Below are 15604 nucleotides of genomic sequence, written 5' to 3' on the forward strand. Positions count from 1 at the left end.
CAAGAACGGTGTCTTTTGGGGTCTATGTGACTGCTGTATACCATGTGTCTCCCGCAGGACAGATTAGGGTCTTTAATTGCTGTGCAAGCAATCTCTCCAGTGACAAATCAGGACAAAAAAGCTCTCACTAAGAAAACAAAGCCCTGTGCAAAGTGCTTCCATTCAAATACTGAATCATGTGGGGCTTTGATGGAAAAAGTAGTTCACACAAAGATGACCTTTTGCAAGCTGGATACATTCAAATTATGTAGCAGCACAGCACAACTTGCTCAAAGGGCTCAGCTTCAGCCAATCTCAGGTTTCAACAGACTTCACCACTTTTCAGAAGTAAACTTTTGTAACAACCTTCAAGTTGCAGAAGCCTTCATCTTGCTGTTTGTGATTTTCTCCAGAATGCAAAACAGACTCAGTTGCTTTCTTCAGGGAACAGGAGGCAGAAAGTGGGGAAAGGAGAAAACCTTCCTCAATGAGGTGCTATTGTGCTAAGAGAAGCCGCCTGGGGTAATGACTTTCGGCATCCGAAGCAGCCGCTCATGCCCAAACTAGCCAGTGCCATCTCGTGGGGGGGGAGGTGCTTCGTCTGAGACAGGGGTAGTCAACCTGTGGTCCTCCAGATGTACATGGGCTTATGGGAATTGTAGTCCATGAACATCTGGAGGACCACAGGTTGACTACCCCTGGTCTGAGAGGCTTAAGAGCGCTTAAGAACCTCCATTGCTGGATAGGTGTCTGAACACAGGTCTCCCACATCCTAGATTGACCCTTTAACCATTATACCACACTGATTCTAAATGGAAGAAGGAAATTGATGGTAACTTACGCAAGCAACCGGGATAGCTATAATAACCAGGAGCACACTGGTTGCATTGTGGCCCAGCATAGTTTCTATGGCAAAAGCAGTGACCCTGAGGGCCACATGTACTGTCAACAGATCCAACAGCAGCACAATTACACTCTGCATAGAAAAAACAACAATTGATTATATTTATAGTTATTTACAGGAAAGTTTTTTTAAAACACAATTTTCCATACACTTCAGAAACTAAAGCAAAATTCAAGAAATCAATTTAAGCTCTAATTCTTCTTGGATAGGCAAAGAAAGCAACCTTCAATGAAATCTACCCATTAATTTATTCATGATGGTCTTCTTGCAATATCACAACTTATAATGTATATAAAGACTTGACCCATCTACTAAAAAGTTCCTCAAAAGCAGGGATTCAAAAGGGAACCAAATGAGATTCTTTGTGCCTTTTAAATATATGCAGGATTTGTACAAAAGACACCCAAAGAATCAAACACAAAGATAAGAAACCCATGAAAGCCAGCACATCTTATTTAATGGAAATGTTTATGCTATTCCTACATGGTATTCAGACAAAAGAATTGAGTGTGTATGGTGAATATTAATTAATATACTTGAACTCTTGTTGTGTCATGCATTAGTATAATCCCCTGATATTCAACATATATTTTAAAATGCTGATAAATTTGAACTCAGCAAAAACAAATGACTAGTTTATTAACTATATATAATAATAAGTGAGGTATTTATTTTGCAGCCATCTACAAATCCATTACCAGTAACAGTTCAGGGATCTAGAATTTAGTTGCTAGTTGGCTGGAGTTTTTGAGGTTTTTTAATCCCTAGATCAAATTGTTTTAACAGCCAGCATGGTGTAGTGGTTAAGTGCAGCAGCTTTTAATCTGGCAAGCCAGGTATGATTCCCCACTCCTTCACATGCAGCCAGCTGGGTGACCTTGGGCTAGTCACAGTTCTGTTAGAGCTATTCTTGCAGAGCAGTTCTGTCAGAGCTGTCTCATGCTCACATACCTCACAGGGTGTCTGTGGTAGGGAGAGGAAGGAAAGACAATTGGAAGCTGCTTTAGGACTCCTTTGGATAATCTCTCTCTTATACCTTTTATGCTTTGTTTTTGCTATCTTTATTTTATTTATTTATATTTGCATTTGTTTTCCACACTCTCTCCATGGACTCAGGCCAGATTAAAATAGGATAGAATTACATAGTACAAAGGTAAAAAATAAAATACAAAAATAGAAAATTAAATTAAATAAGTAATCAAAACATTAAAAACAAGAAGTTAAATACTAGATTTGCCCATTCTCTCTTTCATGTGGGAAAGGGTCCGGTGAGAGCCACACAGAACCCTTTAGTTCAGTATCAACTTAATCCCTCTTCTGTTCATAAGCAATCTTGAGAAACAGAGCAGGAATCAATCAACAGCCAGCAAAAAGAGGAAAAGCAAAGTTAGTACAACTAATTCACATTTCCACCCTGTTCTAAATTTGCCTCCAGTGATGCCTGTAGCAGCAACCAAACTGCTATCTTAATTGCAAGTTGCTGACATGTTCAGTCCAATGAGAATGCTGATCCCCCCAGAAAGTGATTCATCTGCACAGCTGGCTTTTAGAGGTGGGCACAGGCTTAATGGGGGAGGGGAGGGACAAATAAGGGATAAAGGGAAGTAGTGCCCTCTTTCTAGGACATTTTTCATGAACCCATCTGGGAGTTGCTATCTAGATATCCTCAGGGCAGGGGAGATGCCAAATATCTCTAGTGATATCATCCATTGCACTGCCTCTTCAACTGCACTGCAGCCCAACAGGTATTGTTTCCATTTCAAGTACATTTGTCATTCAATTCTGCTGTGGAATGGAATTTGGACTATATTTTCAGGTGTGGGTGAATTGTAGTAGATTTTCTGAGTCATTTTAGAATTCCCTGGACCTTGCTCATGCACACGGAGAGGAGGCCATCATCACCAGGATGTATAATACTCAGTAACTGTATGATGAAGGCTGTATTCCAAACAAGCTTTAAAGCTCACATTTGGTAAAAATAGTCATCTGTTTTTGTGAAGCTTCTCCCTTCTGTGCCTCAGCCTTCCCCCTCTTTCTTGAATCACTTGTCTGAATATAATTAATTCAATCCCAAATTATGGAATTGGAGATGTTTGTCCTGGGTGTAAACTGCATGGAGCTTTTATTCCAATCCCAAGTCAATTCAGTCCCTGCCATCTCCTCTGAATGCGATTTCCATTTTGATTTTGTCCAATTTAAATTTTCCCTCTGCAACTAGCATGATTGATCCAGAGTGACCCTACCTTTATCTTGGAATATTTTAGAGTGCTCCTGCTGTGTTTGGCTTCCCCTTCCCCTTCTGAGCCTCCCTAAGCACATGCAGAACACTTTTCTGTTTCATTGGGGGGGGGGGAAGACCCGAGTTCAGATTGATCTAGATTCAGTAGGATCAACAATGGAATAAACAAAGTAAGTGCAGATTCAGCCCTGTTCTATCAGGAATATTTGATTAAAGTACTTATTAATACCTGCAAATGGCAGCAAATTTGCATACAAATAAAAGAGTTTAGCAAAAATGTAAGAACTAAATTGGAGTCCGGTGGCACCTTTAACATCAACAAAGTTTAATCCTAGGCATAAGCCAGAACTGAGTGATTTAGCATGTGTAGATGCACACTTCTTCAGATACATTAAAACGGACTTCCTCAAGCATTACATATAGACAGAGAGGTCAGGGGAGTTAGTTGGCAGGAGAAACTAATTGAAGTCAAGATGTAAGCAATATGTATAGCTAAGATTAGATTAGTGCAGTTATTTAAATCCGTGGAGAGCTGCAAATTAGCATACAGAGAATAAAAGAGTTAATAGATGTGAAAACTAAGTCTGAGTCGAGAAGCACTTTTGTTAATCAGTCACATGTCAACTCCAAGATTATTGCTTTAAAACACAAAAGTCATTTGCTCCAGTAAGTTACTACTTGATGTTTTTGAAGCTAAGGAAAATGCTGAGGGAGGGCAAGAACCTCTCCTCCACCTATGCCGTATGTTGTTAGCAAAATTAGCAAAATTAGCAAAATTATTGGGCTTTTAAAATGACATCCTTGGAGCTAATGTATGGCTCTGATCAAAGTGGTGAACCTGGAGACAACATATATACTGTATAATTTTGCCCTATATATTGTATAATGGAATTATTGTATAATTGTATAAACATATATATTACATAATGTAGCTGAAACAAACAAGAAAAAAAGCACTTAGTGGTGATTATAAACATGAAAACGGAGCAATGGGACACTGATCAAGTACAAAAGGGTTACATATAAGCTCAGCATCCTTGGACATCCCCAAACACACATGGAAAAGAAACTAAACCAGAGAAAGAAACTCTATCAACTAACATGGAAATATATCTTGAAAGTCTCTAGTGTTCTCAGGATTGTGTCTTATTGCCATTAAATAATAAACTACCAGCAACATAAAAAAAAGGACTTGCCAAGTATATGACCTGCTGACGGATCTTCAGGACTTGCAGTAGCAGTGGGATAAACAGAAGTCCCTTTTAAGTAAAAACAAATAAATAAAACCTATTAGGAACATTGATAGAGATCACATTATAGGTAAAATTCGTTTTTGCAAATACAAAGGATGCAAATACAAAGGATGCAAATACAAAGATGTGTTTGGTACACTGATACTCACGGTCACAGAAGGGGAAATGATGGTATCCTTCAGCACACTGGTCACAGTGCTTGCCCTGATAATTTGGTTTACAGTAGCAGTAACCTGACCCTTCCTCACAGCCATTAGAATGTTCTGGGTTACAGCTGCAAGCTGCATAAAACAACATCAGCATAAAAGTCTTCCTCCACACTGTTTATTTACTGAAGATTATACATAGACATACACAAACACAATCTTCCTTCTGACAGCAGCTTATGCGAAACAAGTGACTAGTAACCCTCTGCCAGAGGTAACCATTAAGCTTTCTTACATGACTGATATCTCTGTGCCCTTGGTTTATGGCAGCCTGCTACCTTTCTTGGAAGCTGTTTTTGTTTGTCAATTTATACTCTGGAGTCAAACCTCAATTTATTGAGGAGATCCATTATCTGATCTCTTGACAAGTTTTTAACACTAAAAAGCAGCTACGAGGGGATGTTCTGATCAGGGCTGTGGTACAAGAGGGGAGGGTGATGTTCACCAATTTTCCCTATACCCCTTGATATTATTGGGGCCCCCCTCATAAATGACTTTTTTCTGAGGTTGCAGAAACTGCCACAATAAAGGAAAGTTGACCAAGATTCATTCTGCTGACTCTATTCCATTTTCAGTTCTGTGGATCTGGTGCCCTGGTTCCTGTGCCCAGGGATCCACTGGCAGGTGCTGTTTTTCCTAGCAATGGGACAGCAGCTGTTCTTGCCATCCATCAGCTTGCTAAGCAAATATCTGAAGTTAAGCAGCAGCAACCTTTTAATTTCTGTAATCTGCTATTTTACTAATCTTGAATCAGACACCAACATTGGCACCCTAAACAGTTACACCCATCTAAACCCGCAGAGTATAAATTTATCACCTACATATAGAAATGAGATCTGAAATTAACATCAATTCCCTTCCCTTCCCCATTGAAATAAAGGGGGGAAATAAAATCGAAAAGTTTAAAAGAAAGTAACCTACGTATACATCCATTAGGTGCTGTCACTGGAACACCATAAGGACGATAATAGCCCTTTGAACATCTCTCACAGTTTACACCAGCTGTGTTGTGCTAGGCAGATTAAAGTGAGATAAATATGTAACTAGAGAAATACAGTGGTTAATACATCCAGATAGGAAATGAAGTAAAAACAGCAATTTCAAAACTACATCACTACTGCAAAGCAAATATGGAATACTAGTAATCAAGCCCGCTGTAATAAAAAAAGCGCGGCTGGCGGGAGCTCCCTTGGCCGGCGGCCTGACGTGGCGAGACGCGCGAAGCCGCCGGCAAGGGAGCAACTGCGAGCCGCGCTCCGTGCGGCTCACAGTTGCTCCCTTGTAGGCAGGGCGGGAATCAGCCGCAGTTGCTCCCTTGTCAGCAGGGCGGGAATCAGCCGGGCCAATTGGTCTGTCCGGAGGAAGGGGCCAATCGGCACCCTTCCTCATCCCGGACAGAGCCCACCCTAACTCCTCCCCCTAAGCCCTTACAGCTTTATTTAGTCCGCGCCGCTGCTGTGTTAAGATGGGCCATTTTGTTTTGCTTATACTGCAAAATAGACATCTTGGATTATGTTATATTACTACCATCAAACATAAAATGATCAATACACAGTGAAATGCTTAAACCAGTGTGAAATAAATTCCTGGCTTCTGTCCCTGGTCTATTTCCATGTAATAATAAGAAATTTAACTAGGGACAGAGTGCCAGCAGCAAACGTTATCTGGTCATATTGGCAGAATTAATAAAATAAAATCATCATAATCATATATAAAATGCCAGGCATACAACTCACTTTTTAAAGCAGGAGGCAACTGGCGCCGAGTGGGGAATATTCCACCAATAGGGAACAGGACAGTTTGGGGCATCTGCCCAGCAACTGCTGACATCCATATCCAGCCTGTGCTGAGGCAGCTGTACTGGTTACCAGTTGCTACCCAGATCTGGTTTATGGTTCTGGTTCTAACCTTTAAGTCCCTTCGCAGTCTGGATCCCACATACTTGTGAGATTGCTTGTTGCCCCATGCCCCCCACAGGGCTATACGCTCTGCGGGTACCAACCTGTTGGTCATTCTTGGCCCCAGGGAAGTCCAGCTGTCCTCGACCAGGGCCAGGGCCTTTTCAGTCCTGGCCCCTACCTAGTGAAATGAGCTCCCGGAAGAGCTGCGGGCCCTGCAGGAGCTTTCAGCATTCCGCAGGGCCTGTAAAACTGAGCCCGTCCGCCAGGTCTATGGTTGAGGCCAATACAGCCAGGGAGATATACATGGCCCAGGTAATTCTGAGACTGTTACGAATGACATCCACACTCTCCTGGCTCCTACTCCGATGCGAATTGCTGGGGTATTGAGGATAGGGATGGTTTTTTCCCCCTGCTGTACCTTCTTCTTTCTTTTGATCTGATTATTGATTGTAATTTTATTGGGGTTTTACAGGGTTTTATTTTAATCTATGTAACCCACCACGAACAGTCAGGGAGTGGCGGGTAATAAATATAATAATAATAATAATAATAATAATAATAATAATAATAATAATAACAACAACAACAATTATACACACACACACACAAGGCTTCTTGTGGTGCAGAGTGGTAAGCAGCAGACATGCTGTCTGAAGTTAGTCCATAAGGCTGGGAGTTCGATCCCAGCAGCCGGCTCAAGATTGACTCAGCCTTCCATCCTTCCGAGGTCAGTAAAATGAGTACCCAGCTTGCTGCTGGGGGGTAAAACGGTAATGACTGGGGAAGGCACTGGCAAACCACACATACACACACACACACACACACACACACACACACACACACACACAGCCTATAAAAACAGAAGTGCATTTTACCTGGCAGTCAATGCAAACTCCTCCACCTTGATACTCTCCAGAGATACTTAAGCTCTCTTTACGTTGTTCAACCTCAAGATTATAGTAGCAATCACTGGCATGTCCATGACAGTTGCATGCTGGGAGAAATGGTGGGTTAGATTTCATTATATCAATGAGGTAAGTGAGCAAATATCTGGAGAATATACAAAACAGTTCTAAAAATATGGATATTCACAGGTAAAATGATCTAAAGAATTATTTTATTCTGCTTCCTGTCTGTACTTCCCAAGTACCAGGAAAGCTACCTAAGCAGTACACATGAAGTTTATTTGATCCTAAATGCCTGTTTTCTCTTCTGCTTCACTGTAGTGCTTTTTGACACTGTTCTATATTACAGCAGAACTAATAAGAGAGGGCAAGCACATGGACCACTACAAGAAATACCAAACCTGCCAGCTGGTTTCAGCAGTAGAGGGCTTACTGGTACAGGATTGCTATAGTGATCAAGAGAGAATAACAGGGGCAGATACTTCCCCTTTCTTCTCTGATGCCTCCCAAGTAGGAGTGACACATCATATTGATTTCATAGAATATTCTATAATGGCTATATAATGCAATGGCTATATAAACAGCACCTTCAACCAACAGAAGATCCATTGACTGGTCTTCATTGTTTAGCTAGGACTTAGTGCCTTGTCTTGTTATGTCTTCAGCCAGTCTCTGTGTAAAGGACTGATGTTGTAAAGTTGTTAGGCTGCTAAACTGTACCTATGTGCTCACCCATGACACATAATGGTCAGTCTAAGGTTGCAGAGGAAAAATCCCAAGCACATGGCTGGGATTTCCTTTGTTTAAGCTTGGCTCCTGTCTACCTCATCTTTCTTCAGCAAGAGAAAGAGCAGCTCAGTGTGCTTTTGCAGAGGCAAATAAGCAGCCACCTTCTTAGGCACTACTCTCTCCATCTGCTGATGTGTGGGCTTGCAGCCCAGCCGTTGTTGTTGTTAGGTACGAAGTCGTGTCCGACCCATCGCGACCCCATGGACAATGATCCTCCAGGCCTTCCTGTCCTCTACCATTCCCCAGAGTCCATTTAAGTTTGCACCTACTCCATCCAGTCACCTCATTCTCTGTCGTCCCCTTCTTTTTTTGCCCTCGATCGCTCCCAGCATTAGGCTCTTCTCCAGGGAGTCCTTCCTTCTCATGAGGTGGCCAAAGTATTTTTCATCTTCAGGATCTGGCCTTCTAAGGAGCAGTCAGGGCTGATCTCCTCTAGGACTGACTGGTTTGTACGCCTTGCAGTCCAAGGGACTTGCAAGACTCTTCTCCAGCACCAAAGTTCAAAAGCCTCAATTCTTTGATGCTCGGCCTTCCTTATGGTCCAACTTTCACAGCCATACATTGCAACTGGGAAGACCATAGCCTTGACTAAATGCACTTTTGTTGGCAGGGTGATGTCTCTGCTTTTTAGGATGCTGTCTAGATTTGCCATAGCTTTCCTCCCCAGGAGCAAGCGTCTTTTAATTTCTTTGCGGCAGTCCCCATCTGCAGTGATCTTGAAGCCCAGGAAAATAAGATCTGTCACTATCTCCATTTCTTCCCCATCTATTTGCCAGGAATTGAAAGGGCTGGATGCCATGATCTTTGTTTTCTTGATGTTGAGTTTCAAGCCAATTTTTGCTTCTCCTTCAAGGATCGCTGCCTTGCCATGGCAAGGAGGCTTGCGTAGCTCAGTGAAGCTATGAGCTGTGCCGTGCAGGGCCACCCAAGACGGACAGATCATAGCAGAGAGTTCTGACAAAAGGTGATCCACTGGAGAAGGAAATGGCTAACCACTCCAGTATCTTTGCCATGAAAACCCAATGGACAAGCCCAGCCACAGAAGCTTGCAATGTGCTGCTTTTGTAAGTACTCTTTAAGCTTTTGTACTCTGCTTCAGTAAGGAGATCAAAGCAAATAAACATTATATATGTTGTAAATAATCTTTCCCAGTAAAGATTTCTCTCTTTTAAACCTCAGTGTTGTGAGTCTGGATCTGTGCTTCATCCACAAAGGTAAATAATAAGCACAAACTTTCAAATACTCTGTCACTCTGCAACTCTATTTAGTCCTGAGGAACTTAGTTCCTGAGGAACTCAGGACTAAGCCAAGGCCAATACTCTGGAGGTCCTGATCTATTCCGGAGGCTCAGATATTTCGCATATTATTAATAAAGTTTGTTTCTCTAAGCAAATACAACGTAATACACACACACACAAACTAAATCGAAATGTACCAAAAAAAACCCCACCTTAAATGTGATAGGGCCAATGATTGTTTCAACAATTTTCAAGTCAGAGCCTGGGTTTACTTTGACACAAATTAAGCCATAAATAAATTGTGTCCTCGGATCCCTAGGCATTTGCAGTGAATTTTTATACTTGTTTAATTTAGGGAATATACAGGCTGACTGTCTTCTTATTGATGGTACTGTAATTTTGTTTGGAATTAAATGGGAGAAATTAGGAGTCTACCCAATCAGGTGAGCAGACCAGAAAAGAGGAGACATCATATTAGGATCAAGTAGCTAAATTTTGCAGGGGTAACATGAGCCTGAAAGCACAGAATATTTCAAGACAGGTTTTGCTTCCCTTTTGTGTTCTTCTATCCAGGCTTTCAGAATTATGTGTTAAGCATGCATATAACATTCACTTTATTTATTCTTCCTTTTCATCCCCCATGAACCACACACCATTACCTGTTAAGCTAGAACGTTGTTATACACTTACGTTCACACTGATTTGTGCTGGTGGCCGTTGCAGGTTGCCATTGTCTCTGGTTATATCCAGCACAGCAATGGTCACACGTTCCCCCACAAGTGTTGTGCTGACAAACACATTGATACCTGGATATTTAAGCAATTCTTATTAATTTGATTCTTTTTTGCTCATTTTCTTTTCACTGTTCCTAGAATACAGTGTGTGCTCAAATCCATGTGTGCACTAATATTTCTTCAATATTACACTTGACTAGAATGTTCTTCTACAACATATTAATGCAACTCCACACTTTTTTCCAGCACAGAAGTAGAAAACTTATTTTCTTAGCGAAATATTTCTATCCCACCTTTCAACACAAAGATAACCAAACACTTCACAACAACACAAACAGATTAAGCTGTGTGGGGCTGCCTTTGAAAATTGTTCAGAAACATCAACTGGTACAGAATGCTGCCACCAGGATGTTGACTGGAATATACAGTATCATAGTATTCCAGTTTTGGCCTTTCAATCAAGCTGTTTCTGGGCATAGCTCAAGGTTGCTGGTGTTGGCTTTTAAAGCTTGCTATGGCTTGTGAACAGCATACCTGAAGGACTGCCTCTTATGAACTTACCCAACCACTACAACAATTTTCTCAAGGTGTTCCTGTTTTCTGATATTAGGTGGATGGTAACCCTAGAAAAAGGTCTTCTCGGTCATAGCACCAGATCTCCTAACCTGCCTGATAGAACTTGCCTGTCTCCTTATATTGCTGTCTTTTGCCAGTGATCAAAGACTTCTTTGTTTCACCTGGTGTTTTCTCTGTGATCTCATCTTCCTCCCCTACTTGTACTGCATGTATATTTTAGCTTGGTTTTCAGTGTTTTAATTGTGTGTTTTCTTTGCTTTTATTGGTTTTGAAATGTGTTTTTATTATTTATAGTTTTAATCTGTTGGCCAACTTGGTGGCTTTGATCGGGACATGCAGGCAGGATATACATTTTATGAATAAATAAAATAAATAGGGGAGGAAAGACTGGTATTTTGTACCATTTGATCAGCTATGCAGTAGTTTTCAATGTACAAATATCAAAAAGAAAAATATATATGTAGCAAAAAAAAGGCAGGCATTATTTAAATCTTACAAAATATTTCCTTTTCCACAGGGGGATTGATTTCCAACTCAGAAGTACTAACATGCCAGAAAACTAGAAAACTGTCATATTTACAACCACAAATTTAGAAAGCATAATTCTTTAGATTGTAGGGCAGGTTTCCTTACCTGAATGGGCTCTGGTCTCTTTTTGCATCACAGACATCAGCATGGCCATTGCAAGCACACTGTCCACCAATGCTGATGTCTTTTATACTGTAGTAATACTAGGTAAGAAAGGAGATTGTAATTAGTTGAGCAGATCTGCTCTTAGTATACTCTGTCAATAGTTATAGATTCTATATCCCAAAAGGTATATGGTATATTAATGGTTAGAGGATAATCCACTTGCCCTGGACAGCCCAGGCTAGCCTGATCTTATCAGAAGCTAAGCAGGGTCAGCTGTGGTTAGTGTTTGGATGGGAGACCACCCAGAAACTCTGGGTCACTCTGCAGAAGCAGGCCATGGTAAACCTCTGAATACCTCTTGCCTTGAAAACCCTACAGGGTCACTATAAACTGGATGTTACTTGATGGCACTTCCCACCACCACCAGATGCATATTCTCCTACAATATATTCAGTTTATAAACTTTAAAAAAATGATAAACTTTTATGGCCAAAGGAGGGGAGGTGCCTCAGTTGGACATAGGTATCCTGTAGTGACTAAAAGTAATAGCCACAGCAGAAGGGAAGGAACATATTAAGGGAAGGAAATGCCCAACTGCAAAATTAAACAAATAAATAGCCTTATAATAGTACCAGCCACAGGGTGGCAGAAACAAGGACAGTTTTCCCTCTCCATTATGGCCCTAGTCAGGACAGGCCAAGATAATATATCGTCTCATTTATCTAATTTTTTGAAACAACTCAAATTGTTAGTCATCATTATTATTATTTAGTTATTGACCATGCTCATTACGGCATTTTCCATATCACACTGTCAGTGTTCAGGCTTACATAAGACTAAAACATCAAACCTATATATGCTTATTTAGAAACTAGTACTACATAAAACAGTGGATATACAAAGGATTGGGCTTTAAGTCATTTGCAAGTATCACTGAATGGTGCTGAATAAAGAGTTTAACCTTGTTAACTCAGAAACATCCCCTGCTACCAGTCCAGGCATGGCAGACAGTGATTTTGGCTGAATCAACACATGCCACCATTTATAGTCATTTCTATGTACATAAACAGTAAGATTGCCCACCCTTCCTTAACTATACTGAGGTACAATCAAAGAGAAACAAGAAAGAGAAGCCAAATTTGGTATTTTATTTGCAATGAGCAGGAAGGGCAAAAAGCTGTATTTGGGAGGGAATTTCTGTAATATATAGCTAAGATGAGGATTAATTATTTAGGATACTATCAAAGACACATTGGGGGATTGGGAAGGCAGGGTAAACAGAGTAGAGGTGAGGGAAACCAGATCTGAAATGAAGAAAAATAGGAAAATTGAACAAATGTGAGCTGGTGAGGAAGGGAGGAAATCCCACCCTCATGAGTCCATGTGGATCACCATATAAATTATGATTTACATCATCCATATGCATCCCACCTTCATCTGATGCTCGTAGAGACAAAATAGTGGGTTTGCACAATACAAATTGAAGGCAAAATGGAAGCATAAGATGTCTCTGTTTCTAGCTTTCCTATTTGGTCAGTAATGTCCAAATTAATGTCCTTGCCATATTGCATATCAAAGATGTATGAAAACAAGGATACAAAGGGATGAGCATTATGTAGAACATATCACATGAGATTGCTGTCTGTTCACATCAATCCTAATTTCCACTTCTGAGAGCATTTACTCACCCTGCGAGTCACTGTGGGATCCCGTTGAGCTTTAGATATCAAGTGTCCAAGAAGAGTATTGGTTCTGAGGAAATGCAATCGGATATTTGTTGCCTTAGTAAATTCTCTAAGTGCAGGAGAGCGGCTGAAATTATTTGCTCCTGGACGACCATTAACCAATGATATCACAATCTAATTAGGGAGAATGAGAAAATGTGCCATTTTAAAAAATAGACAAAATAATACCAATTAAAACAGAGATCTGTACAGAAAGGATGAGTGTGTTAAGCCACCAGCAGCATTTATACAACCATTACTTATACAGATGATGATCCTGGACAGGCATAGAGCAAGGGTTGATGGGCAAGGCATGGCAGGAGCATTATCTGTTAGATACATTGATATGGATGTATGTACACACACACACACAGGAAACTAAAAACCAACTTTAATTTTTATCCTCAATGTTAATTACAAATTCTGTTGATAATTTGTATCCATTAAAGCAAAAACAAAACAAAACCCAAAACCCACAAATCAGCTGCAAAAAACCCACCTATAACACAATCATAAGAACATAACATAAGAAAAGCCTCATTGGATAAGGCCAGTGACCGATTCAACCTCATACTCTGTGTCACACAGTGGCCAAGAACCAGGTCCCATCAACCAGGAGGGCCAGGATTCCAGAAGCCCTCCCAATATTGCCAATATTGACATCACCATCTTATTTCAGTGCCCTGAGTACCTCAGTAAACCCTGATCTTAACCAAATGTCCTCCTGATGTGGCGAACCCTCTTAATGTCATTCCTTTGGAGCAGCCTATTGCCATTACTATGCCCAGAAAAAAAAAATCTGGAACCGTTGCCAAGGTAACTATACAGTTCTGAGTCCTTCTGGAGCTGGACTTTTGGGGCCTATGCTACTGCTGCTCCAGTATAAGTTTTCTTTCTCAATCGCAACAAATCGCCAGATTAGAAGTTGGCACTCCTAACCAGTATGCCAAACTGGCTTAAAGGATGCATCTTGTAAATGACAGTGCCAGCAGTTAGACACTTTACTTACTCTGTTACTAAATATGTGCTTGGTATCCCAACATACCCTAAACCAGTGGTTCCCAACCTTTTTATCACCGGGGACCGGTCAATGCTTGACAATTTTACTGAGCCCCGGGGTGGGGGTGGGGAATCTTTTGCTGAGGAATGTCGCCACCGCCACCCTCTGAGCTCCTGCTCCACTTGCTTTCCCGCCGGTGTCCCTGACCTCCCGCCACCCACTGGGTAGTACTGCCGGCAGTAGCTGCGCAGTGCCATACCGAGGGGAAGCTCCAGCCATGGTGGCCGCTGGAGAGCACCAAAGGTGAGCTGGCAGCAGGGCAAGCCCTGAGGCAGTAGCCAGGGAGGAGGACGAGGAGGAGCCGTGGCCCGGTACTGACTGATCTGCAGACCGGGACCACTGCCCTAAACAGTTTTTTTGCTTAATAAATCACAGTTTGAGGTAAAATTGATATAAAATTAAGGAGCATATCCCATTTCTTTGGTGATACAGCGAGATCTAGATTCTTATTCCATTTATCCCGGCCTCAAAGGAATCCTCTTGACCTTAACCAAGGTCAGAGCCTTTTCATCCATGCCCCTAACCTGGTAGACCAAGCTCCCTAACAAGGTCAGGGCCCTGACAGAACTTAAAACAGTTCTGTAGGCCCTGCAAAATGGAGCTCTTTCACCAGGCTTCTGGGTGAGGCCAGAATGGGGACTTCCCCACAACCTGTCCCATTGCCAAACAACTCTGACAGCCAACATGTCCCTAGCCTAAAGCTTCTGCTAACTGTTAACTGTTATTTGATTGACGTTGACTGTTTATGACTGTGTTTTTTCATTTCAAATTGTTGTAAATGTTTCAATGTATCTTCTTGTTTCCACTGTTCTATGTACACAAGACATCATAGTGAGGGGCGGTATCTAAACTGAATGAATGGATGGATGGATGGATGGATGGATGGATGGATGGATGGATGGATGGATGGATGGATGAATTACTGTGACTGTGCATATTATATTTATTGATCTACATCAAATACTTATAAACAAATATTGACTCAATGAGAGTTTCCAAGAGTAAAGGAGATTCTTAAACAGTTAATACTGCAGGGCCATATATAGATAGCAGATATTGCAGTTGTAAATATTGCCAATGAACAGAAGTTGGTAGGTCATATCTAGATCTCAGCCATGAAAATAGCAAAAGCTTGCCATCATTAACTGGTTCAAAGCAAAAATCATCCTAAGCCTTCCATAAAAATGTTTTTTACCCAATTTTTAAAATCTGGACTGGACATAGTTTTAATTTGCCATTATACATCCATTTCTCCAACTACAGAAATTCTCTAGCTGCAGAAATTGCAACAGGAACAGGACCTATTTTAGCATGAATTTTAGCAGGCATTCCATTTAAAGAGGAGCACCAGACTAGAAACCTCCAAAATAGCCTAGAATGGATAGCTTGGGTAGCTATAAAAATAAGGCAGAGCTGGACCAACCCTGTTCCCTAGTGCTTTTATATTGGATCCATATACAACT

General features: G+C 41.2%; 1 protein-coding gene across 1 annotated transcript in view; it reads right to left on the reverse strand.

The window, feature by feature from the left end:
- Positions 1 to 15604, reverse strand: part of LAMA3 (laminin subunit alpha 3) — a 125306-nt gene that overhangs the window by 84946 nt on the left and 24756 nt on the right. Inside the window, exons 5-12 of the mRNA XM_077352595.1 lie at positions 13046 to 13216; positions 11358 to 11455; positions 10105 to 10220; positions 7358 to 7476; positions 5503 to 5593; positions 4525 to 4656; positions 4319 to 4381; positions 821 to 955 (exon numbers count right to left, since the gene is read on the reverse strand). Coding sequence (XP_077208710.1) covers positions 821 to 955; positions 4319 to 4381; positions 4525 to 4656; positions 5503 to 5593; positions 7358 to 7476; positions 10105 to 10220; positions 11358 to 11455; positions 13046 to 13216 — 925 coding nt within the window. The remainder of the gene's footprint in view (positions 1 to 820; positions 956 to 4318; positions 4382 to 4524; positions 4657 to 5502; positions 5594 to 7357; positions 7477 to 10104; positions 10221 to 11357; positions 11456 to 13045; positions 13217 to 15604) is intronic.

Source organism: Paroedura picta, chromosome 9 (assembly GCF_049243985.1).
Source record: "Paroedura picta isolate Pp20150507F chromosome 9, Ppicta_v3.0, whole genome shotgun sequence".
Classification (NCBI taxonomy): domain Eukaryota; kingdom Metazoa; phylum Chordata; class Lepidosauria; order Squamata; family Gekkonidae; genus Paroedura; species Paroedura picta.